The 20,495-nt window shown below is 39.5% G+C and overlaps 1 protein-coding gene across 2 annotated transcripts; it reads left to right on the top strand.

Moving 5' to 3' along the window:
- Positions 1-1,123: 1,123 nt before the first annotated feature.
- Positions 1,124-20,276, top strand: TACC3 (transforming acidic coiled-coil containing protein 3). Of its 2 annotated transcripts, XM_030450731.1 has the most exons (16): positions 1,124-1,380; positions 5,004-5,184; positions 5,318-5,463; positions 7,861-8,940; positions 10,018-10,117; positions 10,568-10,751; positions 11,718-11,764; positions 12,606-12,739; positions 12,826-12,937; positions 13,595-13,747; positions 15,956-16,032; positions 16,121-16,164; positions 17,186-17,346; positions 18,596-18,702; positions 18,878-18,998; positions 20,108-20,276. In XM_030450731.1, exons 2-16 carry the CDS (start codon positions 5,005-5,007, stop codon positions 20,171-20,173), a joined length of 2,712 nt encoding a protein of 903 aa, XP_030306591.1. In that variant the 5' UTR covers positions 1,124-1,380; position 5,004; the 3' UTR covers positions 20,174-20,276. The 2 variants fall into 2 exon arrangements, with proteins under 2 accessions (XP_030306591.1, XP_030306592.1); XM_030450732.1 differs by lacking the exons at positions 1,124-1,380; positions 5,004-5,184; positions 5,318-5,463 and adding an exon at positions 6,865-7,125.
- Positions 20,277-20,495: the final 219 nt, after the last annotated feature.

Raw genomic sequence — 20,495 nt, 5'->3', positions numbered from 1 at the left:
ACATTTCCTTTCTGTGCTTTTATTCAAAAGATTGTTGGAGCAGAGAAAATGAGAGGTTATGGATGTACTCAGGGCTACAGGGGACAGATGAGTTTATGTTGTGAGGGAGCAAGAGAAGCAAAACACTTTACACAGGTGTGCAGAATCCCTGAGGATGATGGAACTTCACGTAGATTTTTTTATCAACATGGACCTCTGAATGGAGCCAAAATTTAAACGTGGAGCTTCTTCCTCCAAAATCTTTCCATCTTCTAGGCTGATCCTGCATAAATTTCTACTTCAGCAACTTTCATTTCCTTTTTGATGGTATCAGCAGGATTCCATGAACTCCCAACAGAGCTCAGGAGATGAATCAGATTTACTTAGGCTGTCCTCCATTACAAGGTCCACCACTCAGTGCCATAGTCTAGTGACTGTGGCGGTAGTTGATCAAGGGTTGGACTCGATGATCTCTGAGGTCCCTTCCAACCCAGCCTATTCTATGATTCTATGATTCTACGAGCCCCAGCCCCAGTTCCTCCACTGCAGGCATCTACAAGATGAGTACTACATTACTACATCTCAAGTTCTGGCCCAGTTTTGTGTTGGGTGGAAAATTCAGTGTGTGTTACACAGTGCAGCAATGGTGAGCACCTGCCTGGCTTTCCCTGATCATAGAGGGCTATGGAGAGGCTGAAACCCAGAAAGTGCATTGGGGTCAGTAACAATCCATATGGACTCTGCTTTGTCCCAGCCCTCTTACCTTACTCCTTCCACAGAAAAAAAAAAAAAAAAAAAAAAAAAAGGGTTTTGTTACTCTGAGTTTACTTTTCTAAAATTGCAAGCCAAAGGGTGGACTCATGCGCCTCAAAATTTGCCCGCAGAGGCAACCTAAGTCTGTAGACCCCTATCCTGGGCTAGAATAGGACCACAGACACCTCACACGGAGCATCCTCTAGAACACCCAAGACACAGCCTTCCTACCTCAAAGCCGGTGTGCGCTTCCCGAACAGGGCTCTGAAGCGGAACTCAGCAGCCGCCCGGCCCGGGACTGAGGCGCCCAAGGCTTGGCTTGGCTTGGCTTGGCTTGGCTTGGGCTTTGGCTCGGCTCGGCTCGGCTCGGCTTCGCTTCGCCGCGCCGCCCCGCCCCGCCCAGCATGCCTGGCGCGGGAACGCGCTCTCGCGGGGCTTCACCGGGCACTCCCCCTTGGAGAGCGCGCTTCTGATTGGCGGACGCCTTCCGAATGCCGCTTTCTCATTGGCCGCCCGGCGCTGCCGTTGAAGTTTGAAATCCAGTGGCGGCGGCGACGAGGAGAGCGCTGCTCGGCGGTGGTTACAGCGCTGGGAACCCCCAAGCATCGCCTCAGCCCAGCGCCCTGCAGGCTCGCACCCCGTCGGCAGGTAGGAGTCCTTTGGGGGTGCTGAGGATGAGGGGGAACAGCTCCGGTTTCCTGGGGGCTGCCCCGTTGAGTTTGGGTGATTGGGAGGGGTGGGGGGTGAGGTTCGGGGCCCCCTCAGTCCCTTGGAATGGTGTGGGGTTTTGGGGCAGGCTTGGGGGCTCCTCTGTGAGCATTGGGGTGTTGTGAGGCTGGAGGGGTGAGGTAGGCTGGGCCCTCTCTGTGAGTGTGGGGTGGAGGGGGCTTATATTGAGGGGTCTCAGGGCTGTTCTTGTGACCCTGGGACTAAGAGACTTGGGGAGAACTTGTTTGAGTTTGGGGATATGGCGGAGTGAGGAGCGTTGGGTAATGGGAAGCCTGAGGGTGGTGGAGATGGAGCTCAGGGGCTTATTCCATGAGTTCTGGGGTGAGCTGGGGTTCAAGAGGCCCTTGGGAGCGTCTTTATGCGTTTTAGGGGTTTTATGGGGCTGAGCGGGACTGGGGGTTCTCTTCCTGAGTATGAGGGTGGGGGAGGAGATGCGATATCTGGGGCATTTCTCTGAGCCTGGGAGTTTTATGGGTGGTTGAGGGCATCTCGCTGAGTTCCCAGGGGTGTGATGTGGGATTCCTGCGGCCTAGGGTGCCTCGGGAGGGTTGAGTTTGTTTTGTTTGGTTTGGATTTTTTGTAATGTTTGTTTAGGTTTTTCATCTTTGTTTGTTTGCTTTTAACTTAGAACTTGTATTGGTGCAGGGACGGTGCTTTCCCGGAGAGCCAGCAAAGCCCTCCCCGGCCTTGCCTCTCCTCCTTCCCTGTCTGTCCCATTGCAGCCCATCCAGGCTCGGTCTCTAAAGGCCAAGGGCATCTTTTGTTCCCCAATGCGAGCCCCCAGGGCTTGAGCCGGGGGTAAAGGGTCCCGGCCCAGCCGGGGGTCTGCCTCTGCTGCCTCTGTACCCTGGCTGTTTTTACTGAATTTTTGGAATGGTCTCTTGGGTGATTTCTGTAGTCAGGGCAAGGTTACCAGGAGGGTGGTGTTCATGGAGATGCTTGCACTAGAGAAATATATAGCAGGAACACTGTGTCACTTTGGATGGAAGTGTTTACAGCATATGCTAAGTCACACTGTGATCAAGTGCTCTGTATCTTCACTGCTGGAGGAGTTCAAAAGGATAATTAAGAAGAAAAATTTCATCTGTGCCCAGCAAGTTCAGTAGTTCATTTTTTTTTAAAGTGTTTGAGACCATATGGGTGTTTTGGATGTTGTGGTCATGAAACAACAGGTGGTTGCCCTCAATTTACAAATGATAGATACCAGAATTTTAATTATATGATTTAATTGAATTTATACATTCATTTTCAAATACAGAATGACAGACTGCTGCTTGTGCCTGGGTAAATAATACTCTAAAATGATTTCTTTTTTGTGAACTTTGGCTGTAGTGAGAAAATATGCTGCATTTCACAACACTTGTGTTGTGTGGACACTGACCACTTAAAACAAAAGTATTTTTTATTAAAGATTCCATTTTCCTTTCACTTTATCTCAGCAACTAGCTAAGCAACTTGTGAAATACAATTTAGATAAAATCTTCATTGCAAATATTTCAAATAAACTCTGAATTACTTTAATCCTAGAAAGTTTGATTTTTTTCCTAGAGTTTGATTTTTAGACTTAATACCTAAAATTCTGGACAAATATGGTGTACGTATAGTTGTGTTTATTTATTTGGTATTTTCATCACCTAAATGTTTTTTGAGCAATGATGCACAAGTAGCTCAGTGACAAACCTGAAAGCCTCCAGAAGATCCTCCCCTGCTTATGGAGCTTTTTCATGTCCTAGGCTTCATTTCTAAAGTATTTACAGTAAACAGCTGCAGTTTGTAAAGATTTGCTTGATCTGTTGTCTCAACAGATTTAGTTTGAAATTAAAGCTAAGAAGTTCACTTCAGGTTTTAGAGGTTGTTAATGTAAAAATAATTAATGTATAAAATCTTTGGCTACAATATGGATATGATGAATAAAGAAGGATTGAAGAAATAGCTGATACAGATATGCTTTACTTGCTCTTGCTTCTGTACTTATTATTTGCATTCCATTGAAGATTAAAAGTGCTGTTGTTGGGCTTGCAGACAAAGCAGCTTACTGCAGTGGAGAGTAGGAAGCAAATTTTCCCATAAGGATTAGGGAACAGGAGTGTGGGAAATTTGAACTCCCACGTAGGAGTGGGGAAATTTGAACAGAGGCTTAAATACAGAAATTTGAATAAGGGCATTGAGATTGAAAACGTGATTCAAAAGTTTAAGTGGGAATGGTTTTGGTTTACCTCTTTATGACAGTGAAGACAATAATTTGGAGTCTTCCTCAGCTGATATTCTGGATTAATCTTGGCTGCATGATGGAAGATGGAAAAAACCCCAACTAGTTAAGAATGAGGTGTTTGGTTAAGTCAAGCATTTGGGGGTATTTGGAAAGGCATCCATTGCAGAGAGCCAACATCTCCACTTGATACCAGTTATCTAGTGTAGGTGGTACAAGATAACACATCAGTTCATAGGAAAGAAATCACTTTGTTAGTAGTTTTTAGATAACTGTACTTATCAGGGGTTATCCTTCATGGACAGTGCTTGTGCCTAGGTCTAGCTTAACCTGCTTTCTGTGCTCTGCTACTTTTTTGAGGGTTTTATCTGTTGGTTTTAAAGAAACAGCAGTAGCTTCACTGAGTAATAATGTTAAACCTCTGTGGCTCCAATGGGAATAAAAGGCACACAACGATCAAGAACCTATAACATGCTGGCTTGGCTCCTGGTGGTGTACTTGAAATGTGTTCTTTCCCCATTTCTAATTTTTTTTCATCCTTAATTTTGGATGTGATGCAGGCTTTACTTTCAAGTCCCTCACACTTGAAAAACTAGTAAGATTAGATCAGCTTATGTGGATTGTATGTCTAGTGTAAGAACAGTAGTGTATGCCTAGTATAAGAACAATATTTAAGTACCTTTTTAACCACAATTTTTTTCAGATTTGCATACCAGTAATGCCTGTGCTGCAAAGAATTAAGTACTGTGTGTCCTATAAAGGCAGCCTGTGCTGAGACAGTGCAGGGAAAAGCTAAATAATTTTATTCAGGATAATTTAAAGACACCCCAACTAACCAAATTTGGGGTTGCTATTTGCTGATGTACAATGTAGTTGTGAGACAATGTGAATAAAGAAATCACTGTCATCAGCCTGTTGCAAAAGCTGTAATTTTCCTTAGCTGGATGCCCTATTAGCAGAGACGTGACTGTACGTCACTGGTGGCTTTCAGGGGGTGGGAATGAAGGAACTTGCAAATGACAGAGCTCCCTAAAAAGGACTGGTTGCTTAATTGGCAAGATTATAATGTTAACCATGGAGAGCATAATATCAACAACTTACTTCCTAGACCCCTCACAAAACCAGTGGAGCTGTGCAGTGCTGTATTTAGATATTTTCAGGATCTCAGATGTTTTTTCCTACAAGGATTATTAATACTTGTAAGGCTTCGTTTGAAGCTGTTAATCTTTGCTAGCCCGTGCCAGGCTTCCAAGTTCTTTCCTTATCTGAAAGTGCATCTGGCTGACCACACCCTCTCATTCATGCTGCAATATTGTATGTGTTGATGTCCTAGGATGAGTCTGCAGATTTTAAACACAGAAAACGGAGAAAATGGAGGAAACATCAATGATGATTTAACAGTGGAAGACTGTGGCTTTTTCTTTCCACCACCAGAACCTACAGGGAGGCCTTCCATCCTACGCCTGTCCCAGAAAGAAAACTTGCCACCAAAAAGTGTGGCAAAAGCTATGAAGGTAAACTTTTGCTTTTGCATTGCTTATGCTTTTTTCTCCTCCTGTGATCTCTGCTACTGAATGCATATGCTATTAGGAGCTTGAAAATATCGTGGTGTTCATATTCTTCCTCTCCCTTGCCCCTGTCTTACAGGTAACCTTTCAAACTCCTCTAAGAGATCCTCAGACTCGAAAAATCTTAAGTCCTACCATGATGGATAAACTCGAGGCTACTTTCACACTTGATGATTACAATGAAACCTTGGTAGATGATCTTATATCTGCACCTGTGGATGTTGAGTAAGTGATGTATTCACCTCTAGCAGTAGCAGCAATGTGGGACATACTCAAGTTAACTTTTCCTCTTTATAAAACTATGCAGTTAAAATGTAATTTTGTTTTATAGCAAGATATAACTGCACAGAAGGACTTGATTCTGATTTTGATGTGCAAGCATTTACTCAAAGTTCTCTTAAAAATAATGACAATTATTGTGGTTGTAATATTGAATAGCAAGCTCTAACTCCACAGTATCTAATTTCACAGAGATAAGGTGTATCAAAGGGATAGTTTGAGAATAGACACATTAGGCAGAGAATACAAAACTTATCTACAGTAAGGTTTTCATGTGAGACTGCAGCTAGTAAGCTAATCCTTAAAGTGAAGTCTCAAAGTGTCTTCTCTTGGTTGTTAAGTAGTTTTATCTGTTTTGATTGTCTCCTTAAGATGTATCTTCTGAAGAGTTAGCTTGAATTGACACCTTGAGTCCATGAGAATTAAGATAAAAGAAAATGTAGCAACATGGAGTATATAATGTCAATCGAGTACAAATTTGTGTACCTTTGTAGTCTGTCGGCTTGAGTCTCAAAGTGGCCCATGGTAGCTGTCTAGAGAAGAGCTCAAAGCCTGCAGTGTTCCAATTTGGGGTTTTGTAACTCTCCTTTATAGAAATATGATTATAGAGGTGCAGTTATACAATGTCATGACAATGTATTTAATAGGCCCCAAAGCATATTTTTTTACTGACTTTTTCAGCCTCTTTTTAAACTTGTATCCCCATCTGATACCTAGTTCCCAATGGTAAGAAGCCCCAGATCTTAGCTTTGCCTTCTGCAAGGAGATGCATCCTTTTTCTTGTTTTCAACCATCTAATTTTTTCATTTTAGCATTATTGGTTTTGGGAAAGGGAGAAGGGAGATGGGAATACTTGAACGCTCTTTAAATGTATAGATTTATTTAAACTGTTAGCTTGCATGTATACTCTAGTTTAGGAAGGTACTTCTGAGATAGCCACCACAATTTTAAAGTGCATTAAATTACATTTATGCCCTGAAGTCCACAAATAAATGAAGATTTAGTGCATACAAGTTCATGTGATTTAGAGCTGACACTGAATTGCTTTTATTCCAGGCTTCAGGCATATTTATTTGGCAAGACACTGCTTTTACTGTCCCGTGTCCTTTCTACTTCTAAAACTTAAGGATTTGTTTGTAGCACATAAGCAAAAGGATTGGTTGTTGCTGAAGGGTGTCACTTTTGACTAGTCCCAAACAAGTAAAGGTTCAGGCAGGTGCCTGGCTCCTGACTGGCATTTATTAGGTTAAACACTGGAGGAGAATGGGAGGGGCCTGAGCAGTTGAACCAGCCTGGGGCTGAGCTATTGCAGGGAAGAGGCACTCAAACTGGGTGAGAAGGGCTCCCTCCACTCTTATCTCCCGCCTTTGCTTTCGGGTTTCTCGAAGTGATGATTTTCTTGAGTGTCTTTTAATCATGTTGTGTTTTATAACCGATAGAGATGGCAGATAGAAATAATAACTTTACGAAGGGGCAAAACAATGGGAGGAAATCCTGTTTCAGGAAGTAATGGCTTAACTCTCTGCAGTCTGAGACTAAGCCTCAGAAGTGGAGTGGAGTTTGGGGAAATAAAGTGAAGAGCAGTAACTTGTAGGATACCCAGCAGTAGTGAGTACACAAACTGTTTCTTTAGCCTGTTTCTACTTCTGGAGAATCTTCTTTTTCTATTGCTGGAGAAGTATTTTCTTGTATAGCACTTTGCTCTACAAATTTGCTGCTGTACAGAGTTTATAGAGTGCCTGAAATCTAGGTTCTGTTTTGGTGATGCAGGCCCTCATAGATAAAAAGCTGTGTGTACTTTCGGGGGGGGGGGGTAAATCTGCCAGAATGACTGGACAAAGTAATGACTAGAATGGGAGAACTTGAATCATGACTTGGTTTGTTCCTAGACTTGTCTGTTGTGACTCACAGATGAATCTACATGAAGATGTGCTACTAGTTGTGCCTGTGTTTGAGATGCTTACTGTTAATATCTTTTCCCAAGCAATTTGTTTCACTATCTAGTGAAATGGTAATGTCCATGTGAGTAAAGCAGTCTCCAGTGATGACTGGCACAAGGAAATACAGCTGTGTGGAATAGATAGCTTAAGAATACTGACTAGCTTCAAGGGTTGATCTTCCTATAGCTCATGTGTACCAGCTCTTAAATTCTGACTGTTTAGATGTCTATTGAATTCTTGCTGTTGCGATATTCTTGTGCTGACAGCTTCCTTATGTCAGAAGAAAATGGATTACTCTGAGTATACAAAGCTATTTGAGCAAATATCTTTCTAAAGATGTTTTCAAATCATGTCTAAAAATAGCTGTAGCATGTGATACGACTTTTTTTTTTTTTAAATGCAGCACATGTCAACAAAGGACTGAAGCTGAAATAAATAATACAGTGATAAATACACAAATGCCAGAGAAGGTCAGTGCAGCTCCTTACCCAGATGATGAGATGCCAGTGAGGAGTCGAGGTTCCTACAATCTTGATTTTGATAATTTAAATGACATCAATCCCTTTCAAAGTTCAGTGCAGTTGCAGTATTCTCCTGGAAATCTGCAGAAGTCTCCAGTAAGAGCACCTAGCAGCCCTAAGAAAGCATCTGAAAAACATAGTGGTTCTCTTCTGGATGATACAGCTTCTTTTGCTTCAGTCACTGCAAGCACAGAGTGCTCAAATGAAGAAGAAAATACTCTCTCCTCTGTAAAGGAATCTGTACTGGGGGAGCTGGAGTCTAGCAAATCCAGGCTGTCCCCTAAGCAAGCAACCAGTGACTCTGTGCAGGATATGAAGTCTGCTTCCACAGATGTGAGCCAAATGGATAATTCAGTGGGATTAACAGCAGCATCTACACCTCCTGTACAGTTATCTGGCAACTTGGGTTCCCACAGCACTGATGTAACCAGTTCTAAAACTGAGGAATTGAAGCTTCAGAGTGTTTCGGTAGCAGAAAAATCCTCTGCAGAAGAGTCAAAGCCTGCAGAAGAGCTGGCTGTCTCCAAAGGTGGAACTGTGGAAAAGCCTGATGTCACCAAGGCTGCACCAGTAAAATTGGAATTTGAGAATTCCACTGCTAGAAAGCCACCTCCTAAGAAACTAGGTAAAAGAACTGGAATTAAGCCACCTTCCAGAAAAATTCCTATTCCCAAAACAAAACCAGTGAGTACTGAAGTGCAAAAAAAAACTAATGTGGAAGATGAAATCCCTGTTCCAAAAGCATCCTATAGCTTGGACTGGGACAAACTTGATGATCCAAACTTTAATCCATTTGGAGGAGTCTCTAAAATTTCTGGCTCACCCAAGTGTGAGAGCCCTCAGAAAGCTCACATGGAAGATGAGCAGGACAGTGCTTCAGCAAGAGGACAGCCTCTTCCAGTGGAGCAGGATAACAGACCAAGTACCTGTGAAGCTACTGAGAGAAAAGAACCCAAAACTCCGTAAGTAAACCTGTAGCTAAATGTAAAAACACCTCTTAATTATTTAATTCCTGCCTCTTGACTTCCTCTGTGCCTGCAACAGCAAAGATCTCAAGATGGCTAGCTCTGGACAAAAGTGTTCTTAAATCTGGAGGAATGGGAGGGAACAGGCTTATATGGCAAGAGTCTAGGTCAAGTGACTCTTCTACCCTACTCATTCAAGGTTAGAGTAAGATGTAGAGAATCAGGTGACTGCTCCTGTCTTAAAAAAAAAATAGAAGTGGGTAGTGCCATTGCACATCATGCAGCATGTGAGTTGACTGGGCAGTTCTGCACTCTGCTTAATCCTGGCTGAGCTCTGAGGTGCTGTTTCTTCCTTGCATTTTCTTGGTATCTGAATGCTATTGCCAATAAAAATGCCTATTGCTAAAGTTGCATTTTTTTGGTACCACATAAAACTTTTTTATTTGAGAATGAGAGCTGTTATGTTACCCTTCCTTAGAAAGTCTTAACTATTAAAATATCATCATTACTACTGATAGCCAAGTGCTTACCAGAACTCCACTGGCACAAGGTGTTCATTTGACACAAATGTTTATTCTTTTGCACCCTGTGTAACATCATCAGATCCTGTTTACCATGGTGAAAACATTGAGTTTGTGCTGTCAGTAGTAGCTAAAGTATTGGACTTCTCTAATGAAGTTCTGAGCTTTGCATTGATAATCACTGCATTATGTTGAAAAGAGGACCAGACTGCTTGTAATTCTACTCTTAATTAAGCAAAAAGCCTATATTTAATTAAAAAAAATTATAATGAGCTTAACAAGTGGAAAGGAGAGAGTGGTTTTAAGTTAATAGGAGTAAGTGGTATTGCTGTGATTTTCTGCTTCCCAGATAAAACTGTTTCTGATGGAGGGAGAGCTTTCTGTCATTTAAGTTGTCACCAGGCAAGACAGTGAATTTACATCCCCACCCTCAGTAAAGCTTCCTGTAATGTTGTGGAAAAAGCTCTCAGAGAAACTTATTCTATTCAATGCTTCAGTATATCTGGTAATATAGAATTCAGAACAGTCTGTGACATGGATTTTTTTTTTTAAGGGAAATCAACAAACAGAATGTAGTAGAAGACAAGACAAGAACTGAAGAAGAAAGGCCAGGAGTGCCAGCAGAAACTGAACTTCCAGGAGGGATAGCCATGGTAAGGTATAGGAAAGACACCCAGTTGTGACTTTGTTGTTCTATGAAACAGTTCTTTGCCTTAATCTTATCAAACCCATGTTTGATATTTGTCTAAGAATTAGTGTTTTTGTGTATCTTCAGCAGGTCTAGAATAAATATCAGCTGTGCAGACTTGCCTTTTGAAGGTAACATCAGAGGCAAACAAATTGGTACTTTGGTATTTAGTATCTTTTTTTTGATCAGCAGTCGCATATAAGGGCAAACATAAGGGTGTGGACTCTGCAAGTGACTCCTGTATAATGTGAGCTGTACTCACTGTTGGTAACTTAAACCAGGAGTTCACAGGCATGGAAACAATTATGCTGTCTGCCCAGCTAGTTAATGCCAAGTCAACTTGATCATTACTGTGATTTTTTCATTGCATTTAAATCATTATTTTAACAGCAAAAATGATTGTTTTTCTCATCAGGAGAAGCAAACAAGCCCATCTCCAGCTAATGCCCCCTCTCAAGATAATTTGGTTTCTGCTGACAGTGGAAAAAAGTCAGTGTCTGCAGAAGAAATTAAGCCTAGTTCTCACAGAACTGAAATAACAGCAGATGAGCAGACACCTGACACTGAACCTGAAGAACTCTTCAGACCATCATCAGAAGGTAAGGGCATTTCTTTAGAACAGTTAAAAAAATAGTTACAATAACCTCTGTATGTGTATTTCTTCAGTTTTGGCACTCATTCTAATTTTTGTCTCATCTTGCTCTTCTGAAAGGGCTGTAAAACCTACAGTGACTAATAGGGGTGGGAAATGTACCTAAACATATATATATATATATGGATTAAGATAAATTCAAAGCTGGGTATTATCATTCAGCTGCTCAGAAGAGTGGAATTTAGTCTGGTACAGAAACAATCTTTTTAAAGTTTCAGTGGCAAGTTTCTGTACTAAAAAAAGCTTGCTTAAAATCACTTCTGCTATCAAGGACTTCTTAAATTGAGAGCAATGGACCTAAGCAACTCCCTGTATTTGTGAGTGGTAGATTACTGCAGGCCTTAGCAGTACCAGAATACTCATTTCTATTCCAGTATGGATGATCTTTCTGCAGGTGAGGATGTCTGTATTGGGACCTTATTATATGGCTGGGACTTATTCACCTGGAAGGATTATTTCTTCTGGGAGCCCTGTGTGCAAAGATGACTGAAAGCTTTGACTGCAGTGCCATGCATCACTTAATACTGGTGTAGAATCAGCATATTGAGAAATGTCTAATTTCATTCTTCAAATATGAGCTCTCTGCTAATTTGTATGGCTTTGTATAAAAGAGTAGAATATCCAAGTGTGCTTGCCACTTTAACTGTAGAATGACAAAAGTTTTATTACTGTATGTTAAATTCTGCATATTGTCTCCACATATTTGGAGACAAATGAAAGCTGTGAATTCACTTAAATTTGTTTTTTACTTTTTTGGGTCCAGATAGAAACACAGTATTTTTAGCAAATATAAAAATAGGAAAACATGAAATAGGAGTAGGGTTTTATTTGCTTTATACACATACCTATGTGTTTGTCTGTGGATTGATGATGTGATTATACCTCATCTTCACTGGATCATTTCCTTTTGCAGTTCTAGGAATGGGCATAGACTATCTGGAACAATTTGGGTCTTCATCAGTAAGTACAACACTGAACTATTTTCTTTGCCTCCTTGGAAGAGGGGAGAGGAAAGGAAAAAAACTGTCAAGCCTTAAATGTTTTCATGAACTAACTTTGCTTTGAACTTGCCCACAGAAATACAGGCTTTAATTCCAACGCATGGTGTTGACAAGGCTGGGCAGGGGCTGGTCCTGGAAGGAAATACAAGCAATTCTGCTAAGGATCTGTGCTCTTTTGCTTTCAGTTTGCAAAAGTGCTATTTTTCTTTCATAGTGGTGAAACAGAGACTGATGATGATTCACTTCTCTGGCTGCCAAAACTGCAAGAACATAATGCTTTGAAAGTGCAGGATCATTGTTTTGAAAACTTTTTCTAAAGTCTTTAGTTTTATGGGTAATTTCAGGAAATCTGCCTGTAAATTGGGTGTGTTGTGTTTCAATCAGTTCAATTTGGTTACTTTTTGCTCCTTAGTTCTAGAGTCAGAGCAACTGAAATATGCAGTCAACACGCTACATTAAATTTGGTTTTTGATCACACTCTTTGTCCTTATATCAGCAAAGACAGTGACCTACACTGCTTGTTCAGCTTACAGTACTATCTTTCAGTATCTTCTGTTGGTTTTGAGTAGCTCATAATTGTTCACCCTTTTGGTTCTGTCTGAGCTCTTGAGTCCATTTGATATTGCACAAGGGTGTAAGTGTGTGGGCACTGAGTTCTCTTTGTGATTTTTCTCCTGAGAACAATGCTTTGGCCACCAAAGAATAGGCTCACCCTCTCTCCAGAGGATTATTTATGTGGTTGTGGGGGATATGTGTGTTATGAAGCAGCATATCTGCCAGTGTATGCTTCTCTCCCTCAGTTCAAGGAGTCTGCCTTGAGGAAACAGTCACTGTATTTGAAGTTTGACCCTTTATTGAGAGACAGTCCAAGAAAACCCATTTCTGGTACTCCTGAAACAAAAATGAATATCATGACAGCTCCTTTTCAACATGGGTAGGTATTGGCTTAGTCTAGGCTATAGTACACAGCTTTACAAAGAAAAGGAGGGCTTAAATGTAATGGTGTATGTTTGTTTCTAGTCCTGTTGCTGATCTAAATAAATTGTTTGAAGAAGCTGAAGAGCCTGGAGTGAGTCTTCAAAATGAAGAGAAACCAAAAGGACTGGATCTTCTGGGAACATTTACAACTTCTGTAAGGGTGTCACATTTCATGTTGGTATTTAGGAAAGGGATGGGCTAGAGTCTGGACTTAAGGTTTATGCAGTTATTCTAAGGATTGCAGAATACTTGATGCCTATTAAAAATCTTAAAAAAGAGGTTGGATACTTTTATCAAAGTTGAACTTTTTGTTAGGCTTCATCTTGAGTATTAGTGTGTTTTGTGGAAACTGGTGGCGTTGCACATGGTCTAGGAGAATTTGAGCTGCTTTAATCAAGAAATCTTTTTCATGCAGCTGAAGCAACAAAAAATAAGAGAAGCTTGTATTTTAATTACACTGCTGGGATGAAGAGCAGTTCTTTGATTAAATGATCTTAGGTTCTTAGTTTGAAGAGCCTTTTATGAACAGATTTGCACACAGTTCATCCTGAAATAGTGTTTTTTTTCTACTGGTAGAGAACAGCATGGTGTCATCTGTTTTTTCTGATACCTATAATTGGTGGGTAGCAGTTTCTATTACACCTTCAAAATAGTTACATAGTTCTACAAGTTACCTAAAAAAGTTATGGTAACAAAGGTTTGGGGGCATTTTGGGCAATTGAGTATTTTGACTTAAGATCAAATAACTTGTATACAGCTAATTATGAAAATGGGAATTTGCTGAAGCTCTCTTTTTTTTGTCTACTCACAGGACACAGTTCCCCTGATTCCAGACTCCCTGACTGGTGATGATGTTCCACTCCCTCATACTGCTTCTACAGAGGCTGCAGTGGATGCTATTATAGATGTGTTACAATATAGCCAGAAAGACATGGATGCAGCTGTTGAACTGGTTAAGAGAGAGGTATGGTTATCCTTCCAACACAGCCTTGAAAGTCCCTTTGGCTTGGATTATCTGATGTAAATCTCTCTACCTGGTAATTCTTTCCATTGTGCTTGACATAAGCATCTCATTCTGAAAAGCTTACTGTGCACTTGATAGAAGCTGTATGTGTAGACAGCTTCAGATCTAACATCTAAGGGAATATTGTAAACTTCTATTAGCCAGGTTCTGCCTTAGAAATGGTCACCATTAAATAGCATCTGTTATCAGATTGAAGGGTTAGGCTTTGTTTTAGTGGTCTGAATACTTTGTTAAACTAGGAAGAAAATGTTTTTGCCAATGGGGTGGAAAGGCTTTTTCTGATATCCAAGAAAAAGCTATTAATTTAGTGCAGTGATAATTTTTTTATGGAATGGAGAGGTACAACAGAATGTTCAGATAATAAAAGATCTGAAGCTCACTCTGGAGGAGAGACATTTGTGGAGGAGGGAAGAAGTAGTCAGTGGGATTTTGAGCATGTTCTGTAACTTAATGACTACAGAAATTGCTTTTGAACTCCCATCTTCTTACTGATGCAAGAAGTCTACTCAAAACATTTGAGCATGTGGTTCATTATGGGTTCTGTAACTTCACAAATACTAAATCATGTAAGAGGGAGCACTTAAGCATAAATGTCCTCAGCTAATCATCAATTGAAAATTAACTTTGGAAAGAAATGGAGCATTCAGAGCTTCTTCCTGGCTATAACACCAAGGGCACCAAACAAGGATGAGTCTGACTCTTTGCTGCTTAAGTTATTCTTTCCCCTTATAGTACAAAGAAACTTTTCTATGACTTTTGCTTTCCCTCATTTAGGACACTTTTAACCAGCATATTGTCTAGTTCAGGTAAACAATTGCAGCCTTGACAGGGTGAGCTCCTAGTGTGTTCATCTAACATGAAGAATGTATGTAATAACAGGGAGTAAAGCTTGTAATATCTTACAATTGGTAATTTAATCTCTTATTTCAAAGAACTAAAACATTCAAACATAGCTATAGCAAGACAGGTGTGACTGGATGACTTCACCTCTGTGTCACTTAAATAAAAATGCTTAGAGTTACTGTATCAACTTGGTAGGAACACAGACTAAATTTTAAACTTGTTTTGTTTTCATGAAACAGCTCAAGAGTGGGAAGGGAAGAAACTTTTTTCCTTCTGGACCAATACAGTGCTTCATGAAAGCATTTTTCTTTTTGGGTCTGCTGAACCAATTCTTTTGATTCTGCAAATTAAGTTTTCTAACTGGCTTCCATCCTTGCACATTTTTGCTTTAACATTTTGTAACATCAAATCTTTCTTTCCTTTTTGGTGCTTTCTTTTTTTCACTTGTGCCCCACTTCTTATCTGAATTAATGCTGTACATTTAAAATCAGCTTATTATAAAATAAATGCAGCAAATAGTGTACTACAGTATACCATATAACTTTGAGGGGAAATTGGCAGTAATGATGTACTCTCACCTTCTCTTGTTTAAAATTCAGGTTGTATTTTGTGCCTTTGTCTTGAAGGCCTCCCACACTATACCCAACTGTCAGTGTTACAGTTCTGAATTTTTTTTGTCCTTGGGTTTCTATTAAATTTATGGAGTTTACACAAGATTTAGCTTAGTGCTTTTTTTGAGTTCTGCCTTAATTAAACTGATATGAAATAGGTGTGGTTATTGAATTAAATGAGGTGTCTTTAAATTTGGTAATATAGTAAAAGATTCTGTTGAATACCAGTGATTCCCAACAGTAATTTCATCTTGACTATAACCTTCTGATATTTGCTCTTTACTATGTTGATATTAGCAGATATCAAAAATAATAGCAGCCTATTTTGCCTGTCTTATAAATGTTGCTTGAGAGAACACTGCTTTTTAAGAGAACAATGACCAAGGAATAATAATCTAGGATGAATAAGAGTAGCCAAGAGGGTAACTGAGTTGACTCTGATCTTGCTATTTGAAAGATATTGGTAACATATTGAGGATATTGGTAACATATTGGAATACTGTAGGTGAAATCTACATACCAGTCTACATCTTAGTTGGCTCAGCTTTGTAATGTGACAGTTTTTAATCTCTTAAACATTAGAACTTATCTCTATCAAGTTATAAGTAAATCTAAGATGCTCTTTAGACTGTTCTGAGTGTCAGATCTTGTATCTCTGTGAAAGCAGTGGAAGTTCATTTTTTTTTTCTCAAAGGTTCAAGAGAAACAATTGGAGGCACAGGAATGGAAAAATAAGTATGATAAGCTTCATATGGAATACAAAGAAATGGGGTATGAATAATCTTGTTTTTTATATCTACTTATTTACTCCAGCTGCTTTTTCTAGCTTATGTTCAATGTTGTTCTTCATGTTTTTTAGAAAAATAGTTGCAGAATTTGAAAGCACAATAACACAAATGATTGGTAAGTTCTATATGCCCCTTGCAATGGCTTGGGAGGGGTGGGCATGTTCAGTTTAAGGTTACTAACTGAAGTTAGTAATCCATTTCAATCCATGTCAATCCATTTCACTTCTGATGGCATTAATATTTCAAGTGCTCCCAGTGTGAGTGTAGAGTTCCAGACAAGGTAGTAGGGCAGTACTTCTGTGTATACACACACAGACATGATATCATTTGTTAAGTAATGGTGACTGACTTGATGAATCAGATACAAACACATCTACATTTCTTATTCTCCAGTGGAGAGTGGTTGGTTTATTAAAACTGGCAGATCCAGTAACCTGCACTTTGTGTTTAGCTGTTTATTATTGTACCTCATGTAAGTCATGAGATGTCAGTAGGAATTCTTTCTGGGCAGACCTGGCCTTTGTTTCATTCAAGCTTGTGGCTTCAAAGCCAGGTAGACATTAAATGAGACTCCTGTTGTATAAGTATGTTCCCCTAGTACAAAGCTGAATAGTCATGTCTGTGTCATTCTTAAATTTAGTTTTTTAAGGAGACTGAATATTATGTCAGCTTTTTTTGTGGTTCTTTAAGCTTATGTGAAACATTGTTCAGGTGTGCTAACAAAAACTTGTGAAAGAATTTGCTATGCTAGTTTGGCTTGTTATCCCAGTGGTTTCCAGATCTTCCAGCTGTTGTGATTTCAGCTATTGAATGAAAACAAACACTTTCAGATTCCTTTTATCCCCAGATTTGAGGCTGCTATTACAGTAAACTTGGGTGTAGTATTTTGACTACATTACAAGAGAAAATGCTTTGGGCAAGCACCTTATGAGGCCTTTAATGGCCTTAGGGCTGGTGCAAGGTAGTATTGTAGCAAAGACAGAATGGGGCTGCTTCCTTAAAAGCAAAGATTGTGCCGTCCTTTCAGAAGAGAGGATTTTTGCTTCATAGGAAGAAGTGAGGGTTTGGGGGTTTATCTGTCCATACTGCAGAACTAGCTTTATCCTGAGAGTAACCCTGTGAACTCTTTTCTTTAGAGGATGCTCAGAAGCAAAAGGAACTTTCAAAGAGAGAAATGCAGAGGTTGGTGGAGGAAAAGCAACAAGTTATTTCAGATCTGAACTCAATGGAGAAATCTTTCTCTGAACTCTTCAAACGATTTGAAAAACAGAAAGATGCACTGGAGGGTTACCGCAAAGTAAGGCACTGGAGTGCAGTTAATATCATCCCAAAGATAAATGACATTTGGTGAAGAGGAAATGATGGGTTTCTAGAGCAGCCAATAGTTAGTTAAGTATAGACACTGTCTATAAAGACAGGTGCTAGGTTGTTGTTAATTAAAGAATTAAAGGAATGACTGGTTTGCTGTATTTAGATAATGATTTCTGTTAAAAAACAAACTTTTTTTCAAAGAGAAGAATGAGCTGTTCTCTGGTGCACATGTTAATTTTTCTATTTGTTATAGAGACAGACTCATGTAGCAACTATTAAGGGCAGCCTGTTAGCCCTGCATCATGTTGAATAGATGCTGAAGAGTATTTGTTATTACAAGTCAAAATTATAATAGTTACTGGGTGTTCTTTAGCTTAAGAAAAACCCACCAATTTGGTGAAGTCAGGCCTTTGTTTTGCAGCATCTTTAGAGACTGGAAGAATTAAGCTGATGAGAAGCAAAAGCTAAGGTTTCCTATGACATGGAATACATAAAAAATTATTCAGCTGGTATTTTAAAAAGTGTCTTCAGATTTTTTCCTTTAGTTATCCTTTTGTCTCCCCTGTGTACCCAGGACATAATGTCTTGTGCTACAACATAAATTTATGCTTGACTTACACTTTGGACTTCTTCATTTTCTCTTCCATCTCTTCAGCCCTTTCTTTAACATGGACTTAAAGTGTCAACTGTAAATAGTTTGTAAATTTAAGAGCTGATATTAGTAGGGAGTCTTAGCACTTTTTTCAAGTATTTCCAATTTGTTATAATAGCTAATAAAATAATGTGTGTAGTGTTTGTGCCTACCAAGGTAACTTTCTTAATGTTGAGTTAACTTAGATCAAGGCCCAAAGCCTGAACCTTTCCATAGGTTCTCTTAAGTAATTGATTTTCTAGCTGCTTATTAGAATAATAGCAGACTAAGACAAAGCTAGCTTACAAACCTCACAAAACATGCAAAACTGCTTAGTGACTTTAGTTTCAAAGAACTTTAAAGTTTGCCACTAAATAGCATATGTTAGAAGGGAAATGAGGTGAAGAAATGTCAGTCTGCAAAGTTAAGAGCTGGAAGAGAGGATAATTTTAGTCCCCATGTAGTAGGTCTGTGGGACTTGAGTTGTTCCTGTTATTCTGGTGAGCAAATCCTGTCATTTCAGTGTGGCTGAATATTTTCTTTGATATGGAGGGGTTCTTCCATCTAATACATAAAGTAATGAAGCTTCTTGTTCTTGGGACAGAATGAAGAAGCTCTGAAAAAATGTGTTGAAGACTATGTGGCTAGAATTAAAAAAGAGGAGCAAAGATATCAGATATTAAAAGCCCATGCTGAAGAAAAGCTGCATCAGTAAGTACCACATTGAGAAGCCAAGTATCTGCAAAATACAGTTCACTAATGCCAAAATTTGGCCTAAAGCATTTTTAGTTTGGAGATTAATCCAAAGTACAACAATCTAGTGTGTGTGAAGTGTTTTTCTGTGCTGTTTAAAGGGGATGTGAGCACCATTTTGCTTCTTTTTCAGAGCAAATGAGGAAATTGCCCAAGTCCGAAGCAGAGCAAACTCCGAGACTGCAGCACTGCAGGCGAGTGTCCGCAAAGAACAAATGAGGATCCAGTCTTTGGAGAGGAGCCTTGAACAAAAGGTTGGTCAAAATGTCACCCTCATGGTATGGGAAATAGACATTGACATGATAGAATTGTGCGTTAAGTTACATGGTTCATCTTGTTTGGGTTTTCTGGAGCAAAAGGTTTGTTCCCATAGGAACAGAAGTTGTCAATCCAGGTTACTGTGTCAGGAGATTGCCTGAACTACTGAAGGAGATGATCTGAGACTTGTTCAGTCTGTCCCAGAGCAGAATCTGGGACTCAGTCTTGAATAACTGTTTGCTTCAGTTTGTTCATAAACATATGATTTGTAAGCTCTTGGCACTAACACAGGCTCTTGTATTGACTGAATGCTTTCAAGATCGTTCAGGCCATTATTCCTTCTGTTTGGTTCCAGTGTTTCACATGCCATCAGATCTTAGAATGTTTTTAAAGGCATGTCAGTTTCCTTCAAACAGAAGCTTTTAAAGGAAAGAGCTTTTTGAGGGTTAAAAGTGATGTTGCTGGAAATGCATGCTGTTGGTTTTACTGCATCATGATTGTCTTTGCCAGCATTGAAGACTTAAAAATAGATAGTGCTGACACATTCCTATTAGCAAAAGTTCCATATTTGTGCTAGTCTTGAGGCTCACGCCTAAGGTTTGCTTTCCCAAAGGGTAGGACTGTTATGTGAGAGTTGAAACAAATACAGTAACATTTTTTTAGAACTTTTAAAGTGGTTTGAGCATATAAGGAGAATTATACAAACTGTAAGATTTTGCTACGTGTCAGTAAAACTATCAAAGTATCATCCTGCAGAGTCATGTGAAGATTAGAATCTGAACTATTACTATCTTGAATTTCAGTGTATGTAATGACTTTGAGTCTGAAAGTTTTATTTCCCTAAATCAGTTGGTCTCCATGTATTATGGGGAGTCTGTAGTAGTAGAGACTATGGTGGATTCTGGCTTGCTTCCTGGGGCTCTTAATGTTGCCATGTGATCATCTACAGAGTAGACTTAATTTGCATAAATCACTAGTATTTAAATGGACTTTCTATTCCATGTGTTGTCAAATGTGACTTGTTGCAACTTGGCTCACTACACAGATGTAAGATAGCTTGGGCATACCTGAAACTCACTACTATTTTTTTTTCTGTCTTCAACAGACTAAAGAAAATGATGAATTAACAAAAATCTGTGATGACTTGATCTTGAAGATGGGAAAAATTTGATAGCTTTTCTGTGTTGTAAATATGTTTATTGTCTCTCCCTTTCTTGGGTGTTGACTTGCTTTTTAATTATGTATGTTGGAAAAAATAAAACTCTTGATTTGCACTTGTCTTGCATATTACTGGCTGTATTTTCTGTAGAAAACATCAGTAAATGAAGAAGTTCACAAATACTTCAGTTCAATTGCTGCTTCCATTAGGTAACATCCATTAGGTAACAAAGCCTTGTATATCATTTTCACATGTCAAGTAAATGAAACTTAATAGTCTCACCCTCAGTCTTTTCCCTGTGTAGGAAAACCAAGGTTCTGTGCTCATGACCTGG

The sequence above is a fragment of the Calypte anna genome, chromosome 4B (genome assembly GCF_003957555.1).
Source record: "Calypte anna isolate BGI_N300 chromosome 4B, bCalAnn1_v1.p, whole genome shotgun sequence".
NCBI lineage: Eukaryota > Metazoa > Chordata > Aves > Apodiformes > Trochilidae > Calypte > Calypte anna.
This window is presented reverse-complemented; position numbering and strand designations above follow the sequence as displayed.